Source organism: Durio zibethinus, chromosome 21 (assembly GCF_047325235.1).
Source record: "Durio zibethinus cultivar Kanyao isolate XHJ-2024 chromosome 21, ASM4732523v1, whole genome shotgun sequence".
Classification (NCBI taxonomy): Eukaryota; Viridiplantae; Streptophyta; class Magnoliopsida; order Malvales; family Malvaceae; genus Durio; species Durio zibethinus.
This window is the reverse complement of record NC_143182.1, coordinates 12,266,218-12,273,006: the sequence shown is the minus strand read 5'-3', so window position 1 is coordinate 12,273,006 and position 6,789 is coordinate 12,266,218. Positions and strand designations below refer to the sequence as shown.

Below are 6,789 nucleotides of genomic sequence, written 5' to 3'. Positions count from 1 at the left end.
GTTATTATTATTTTTTATACATCATTTTTATTATTATTGTTATATTATATATTTTTCATACACATTTTTTTAATTTACTATTTTTTAAACACCAATTTTCCTATTTCTTTAAAAAAATTTATTCTAGGGATTTAAAACATAAATATGCACTAATAAATAAATAGATAATTTAAAAAATTAGAAAAATGAAAAAAATAAAGAAAATTATTCAAAATTAGTTGACTAACACCAATCAATAATCCAAAAGGCCATTTGACTGGTTTAGCGTGGCTCAAGATGGTTTTCAATGGTCTAAATTGGTTTTTGTCGATTCAGGTTAAGTCGGACTGTTTTACTGATAGTTTGATTTAGACTAGTCTGGGCTTTAGAGCTGATGTAGGTTCGGGTTAGATGGCGGATTGTCAGGTCAACATGTAGATGCTTTTCTTCAAAATGATGTCATTTTTTTAACTAATTTTTTTCAGATCATTACTATTTTTTCCTATAAAAAAACTCTCTCTCTCTCTCTCTCTCTATTTTTCCAAAAACAACCCTTATTTTCCTTATCTTGGTGGTCAACTGTCATTTGTCTTCATCGTTTTTTCTATCAACCGCTGTTAGTTGATACCAAAAAATTTCCAAAAATGACCAAAAAATTTCTTTTGGCTCATTTCTTTCTTGTTTTTCAACTAGATTTCTTGAGAAACCACCTAAAACTCCTCAATCTAGGTTAGAAAGTCATGAGTTTGAACCAAAAGGTCTCCACCCTCCACTACTTCCTGGGATGCTGTCTTAAACTATGCTATTTTCTAAGTCGAAGCTTCTCACCTCACTAGAAATTCGATCCCTAATCTCTTTGAAAAATCAAAAGTAAAACCCTTTTTTTTTTTTATGATTATGATAAAATGTGTTTTTTATGGTTTCTTGTTGCCATGGTTTCCATTTAGAGGAATACGATTTTTTTTTTTGTATATTTTCGTATTGGTTTGTAGATTTTTTTCTTTCTAGGTGCTATAGGTCTTGGGTGGTTTTTAGTGTTTTTAATGGGTTTGTCATGATAGTATATGGCTACTGGTGGTGAGGTGTTTAGGGAAGGGCATGGGATTTTGTGATGGTGTTGGCTTTATGTTAGTGGCTAAGTTGTGGTTCGGGCAAAAGTTTAGCTATGGTTTGTACGGGCAAAAGCTTGGTTGTGGTGTTTAAGAGTACTGGAGCAAATTTTTTTAAGTAATGGTGAAATGCTCATTCGACCCTTTTTTAGGCAATGTCTCAAAATTTCCTTCCCTTTGTTTGTGGATGTTAGTTTTATAGAGGTAATTTCATCCCATATTTTTAGTATCCAAATTGCTTGGTTCATGAAGTTAAAAGGGTGGGTAATGTCAATGTAGGGGACGGTGATGTAACAAGCATTAAATGCTTGTGTCTTATAATGGCTGAAAAAAAATGAAAGAATAAAAAAAAGAATGGCTCTCATGAGATGACAGAAAAAAAAAGTTCGACTTTGATTTTGATTGATTTTTTTATTTAAAATTTGTTTGTTTGTTTTTTTTTTTTTTTCACTTTTACATTTGAAATGAAATAAAAAATATAAAAATGGGAATATGGTTTTAGGCTTAAAATTTCATTGGGCCTTTAAGCCCAAATAGCTTGGGCAATGGGCTTTCAAACCTTTATCATTTTAACAAACTTTGGAATTAGATTTGGCTACAATTTAGCCCATTTGGTGATCCAATAAAAGTAAAAGATTTTGTAAGACAACGATTAATTGAAACATTCAAATAAGTCGAACCGGGGAAGCCTAAATTGTCTAAAAATTTGTTTTGATTTAGTCTTGAAAATAATTTAGATGAATTTAGTATCTATAGCTGTCTTTTTTTGCCTATTACTGAGAATAAAAAAAAAGATAAAATACAACAATTTTGTTTGGATTGATCGTTCACCATTTTTAACAAAAGAAAAATAGTCTTACTTTAATCAAAGGTATTACAATTTTAAAAGGTACAATAGGCTCCCCTTAATCAAAGGCTTAACAATTTTAAAATGTCACTTGAAAAAGGCTCATTTGTAACAAAGGCATTAAAACTTTTAAAAGAATCTCATCTGAAAATAGTTCCTCTAATCAGAGATATTGAAACTTTAAAACTTTATCTAAAAAGACCTCATTTTTTAACAAAAGCATTGAAACTTTAAAATCTCATTTACAAATGGCTCCTTTTAAACATATGCATTAAAACTTCAAAAATCTTATATGAAGAAAGCTCCTTTAATAAAAGAAATTGAAACTTTAAAACCTTATTTGCAAGTGGTTCCTTTTAAACTAAGGTATTGAAACTTTAAAAATCTCATATAAAGAAAACTACTTTAATTAGAGGCCTTGAAACTTTAAGAATCTCATATGAAAAAAGCTCATTTTGAATAGAGGCATTGAAATTTTAAAATCTCATTTGCAAGTAACTTTTTTTAAATAGAGGTATTGAAACTTTAAAAATTTCATCTAAGGAAAGTTTATCTTAAACAGAGGCATTGAAATTTTTAAAATAAATCTCATTTAAAAATAACTCTTCTAATTAGAAGCTTTGAAACTTTAAAAGTTTTATCTGAAAAAAGCTTCTCTTAAACAAAGATATTGAAACTTTAAAACTCTTATCTGAAGAAAGTTTCTCTTAAATATATGCTTTGAAACTTTTAAAAGAAATCTCATTTGAAAAAGTTCCTCTAATAAAATGCATTGAAATTTTAAAACTCTTATATGAAAAAAGCTCATCTTAAACAAAGATATTAAAACTTTTAAAAGAAAATGTCACTTGAAAAAAGCTTCTTTAATTAAAGGCATTGAAATTTTAAAACTCTTATATAAAGAAAGATCCTCTTAAACAGAGGTATTGAAACTTTTAAAAGTAATCTCATTTAAAAAGAGCTTCTTTAATCAGAAACATTTCACCTTATTAATGAGATGCCATAATTTAATTTATTGATAGTATATAAAATATATATTAATAGTACATCAAATATAAATCTCTATATTATAATATATCATTACAAATTGTCAATGTGGGATTGAGATATATAAACTTTTCCTATTAAAACTTCACGTTCCTTTGAGCCCATCATGTTGCACATAAAATCAAGATTATACGGGGCATTAGGATTCTGAAATAACTTTCACTAATTGTGATTATAAATGTGACTTTCATGGTATAATATTTAACTCTTATATGCTCGACTAATGATTATTCTAATACCAAACTTGAAAACACACACTTAATTTATGAAATATTATACACTTTAATCTAAATGTCTCATATGTTTTCTCACAAAAATATCTTACAAATATAAACAAAAATTTTACATATATTAAAAAAAATGTAACTTATAATTTCTTATATAAAAAGATTGTAATTTAAAAATAAAAAATTATAAATATTAAAATTTAAATCTTAAATAATGACTATACATACTAACTGAATAAAAGATTACCGTGAGATTAGGCGTTATTAAAACTAATAATGGTAAAGTTGAGCTCATTATTTTTTTCATAATATACAAATGCAGCGCCACAGGGTATTTAATTTTCATCAGCAGTTGACCAAATTATCCCTGCCGTACTCACCAATCTGACAAAAAAGCCAACGCTTTAATAATTTTACGTTGTTCCTTTCTTCTCCGAAAGTTGTGATTTGCCTGTTTCGTTGGAGGTCTTTTCAAAGTTAAACACGTTTTACATGTCCCATCAAAAACTGTCATAGGAAGTCCAAATCGTAGGGCCAAAATCATTTCAGAAGACTCTGCCCTAGTTTCCCCTATAAAAACAACACTTCTTCATTCACTATCTCCTCAAAACTTTTCTTTTTCTGTTCTTCTTTAGCCTCAATTGGATTCGGTTTTCATTTCCAGCCATGACCAACTTTAAACAAACTCAGCTCTTGACGTTTCTTTGCTGCTTTCTCATCCTACTTCCTTCCCTAGTACGAGGAGACTGCACGTGCGAACCTGAAGATGAAGATCGGAATAAGCCACTGGCGCTCAAATACAAGATGGCTGCTTTAGTTTCGATTCTCGTTGCTGGAGCTATTGGGGTTTGCTTTCCTCTGCTTGGGAAAACTATCAAGGCTTTACGTCCCGAAAAGAATGTTTTCTTCTTGATCAAAGCCTTTGCAGCAGGTGTCATATTGTCGACAGGGTTTATCCATGTTCTTCCTGATGCTACTGAGAACTTGACATCTCCTTGCCTCAATGAAAATCCTTGGGGGAAGTTTCCGTTCGCTGGATTGGTGGCTATGTCCGCTGCAATTGCTACATTGATGGTTGATATGTTTGCAACTTCTCACTACACTAAGTCTCACTTTAATAAGGCCCAACAGAGTGACGGTGGTGATGAAGAGAAAACAGGGGAGCATGAAAATCACGTACATGTTCATACTCATGCTACTCATGGCCATGCTCATGGTTCTGTGTCTATGCTTGAGCGTTCAGTTTCATCTGAGCTTCTTCGACATCGAGTAATATCTCAGGTAATTTTTGTCTAAAGCAAACATGTCTAAACTCTAAATCATATATATTGGATAATTTTAAATTCTTTTGTTCCACTAAAGATTTGAATAATCATCATCAGACTGATATATATTTGATCAAATGTTAGTATGATGAAAATTAATATGATATTATACATTTTTTTGTAGGTTTTGGAGTTGGGAATACTGGTGCACTCAGTGATAATAGGGATATCTTTGGGTGCATCTGAAAGTCCAAAGACTATAAAACCTTTGGTGGCTGCACTCACCTTTCACCAGTTCTTCGAGGGCATGGGACTTGGTGGATGCATTTCTCAGGTAATATATCTTCAATCCCTTGTTTTTCCCAATTTTATGTGTTTATGACTTTCCCCTGAATCTCCAACAATCCCATTTCTTCGTCTGAGGTATTTTCCAGGGTAATAACTACTAATAAATGTTCAGATTTTGTTTAATAACTTCCAACCATTTCTGTAAACTGGAAACGGGGAAATCAGATGCCCCACGTTTGTCATTATCTGGCTTTTGGGATGGTACTGTTCTTTTTTTTTTTTTAATACCATTTTGTTTAGTAGTGGTTTATTGTGGATGTTTTTGTAGGCAAAATTCAAGTCTCGAGCTGTTGCAATTATGGCAATCTTTTTCTCTCTCACAACCCCGGTAGGAATTGCTATAGGAATAGGCATATCAAATGTATACGATGAGAACAGCTCAACTGCTCTTATTGTTGAAGGGATCTTCAACGCGGCATCAGCTGGGATCTTAATATATATGGCGCTTGTCGATCTTCTGGCTGCTGATTTCATGAATCCAAAGTTGCAAAACAATGGAATACTTCAAGTAGGAGCAAGTGTTTGTCTTCTTCTTGGATCTGGTCTTATGTCTCTCCTGGCTGTTTGGGCTTAAAGGTCAATTAATTACATAATCAAAATTAATGGAATTTGACTTTATAATTTTGCATAAAATTAAAAAATTTGTTCCTCTGCGTATTCTCTGTTTTTCTAATTCTAAAGCAGCTTCCTCCCACACGAAAGAATTGATAGTTTTTCAAGGAGACCAAATAAAGAAAGATAATGAAAAACAGAAGAATATAATAATATTTTAAAAATGCATTAGCCAACTAATATCATCGAAGCAATTATGCCAAATACAAATTTATTCAATTTTTTTATTTCTATTTAAAATGCTACTTATTGAATTATATTATAATATGGTATGATCCATTTAATAATAACATACGATAAAATTTTTATTTTGAATAAAAAATAATTATTATTTTCCATAAAAAATTGATTATTATCTTTTTAGATTATTATGATTTATGTAAATATATTATTATTTTTTTAAAAATATTGATATATTATTATTTTATTAGTTTTTATTATTTATTAATAAATTATTATTTAACTTTAAAATAATTTTAATTCATTGTTAATTTCATAAATATCAAATAATTTAAAAATTTTACTTTATACAAAATATATTCTAATATATTTAAGGAAAATTTATTTTCTCATTAAGCTTTAATTCACTCTTATCATTGTATTTGTATTTAAATATATATATATATCTTATCATTAATTTTAATCTCATTATTAGTAATTAATTTTATTTCTATCTTTATTTTTAATCTTATTATCCATTCAAATAAATCTTTAACTTCAAAGGCCATGTTCCCACCCTATATCAAGCAAAACTTCTAGTAAGTTATTAGAGGTGAGTATAAGTCAGAATCTAATTGGTTTAATTGATCAAAATTAATTGAATTTAATTAAGTCAATTTGATTAGTTTGATTTTGATAATGATTTGTTAAATAAAATGGTTTAATTATTTAATTTGGTGGGTTTTCTATTTATTAAATTAATAATCAAACCGATTAATCGATTTGTTAGTAAATTTCTAAATATATTTTATATAATTTTAATGTACATAAAAGTATTTAATATTTTTAAGAATGACAAATATTATATTAATGTCAAAATTATAAAATTATTTTATTATATGAAAATTATTACAAAATTATTATTCAAAATTAGTGATAAAAAATAATGAAAAATTTTTATTTTTTAATTGAATCGACCAACTTTACGTCAATTAAATTATTTTTAATTATTCAAAAAATTAATTATGATTAATTCTTTTTAAAAAAATTGATTTTTGATTTTTTTAAAAAATCATATCGATTGATTGCTCATCCTTAATTATTCTCAACAATAATCACTGTGTAAAAGAAAAAAAACAAATCTAGTGAGGCAAAGTTGGTCGACCCCGACAATTATTATTGTGATGACAAAGGAA

General features: G+C 28.6%; 1 protein-coding gene across 1 annotated transcript; it reads left to right on the top strand.

Moving 5' to 3' along the window:
• The first annotated feature begins 3,806 nt into the window (after positions 1-3,806).
• Positions 3,807-5,479, top strand: LOC111305646 (zinc transporter 8-like). Its single transcript, XM_022903352.2, has 3 exons — positions 3,807-4,490; positions 4,659-4,808; positions 5,091-5,479. Exons 1-3 carry the CDS (start codon positions 3,876-3,878, stop codon positions 5,394-5,396), a joined length of 1,071 nt encoding a protein of 356 aa, XP_022759087.2. The 5' UTR covers positions 3,807-3,875; the 3' UTR covers positions 5,397-5,479.
• Positions 5,480-6,789: the final 1,310 nt, after the last annotated feature.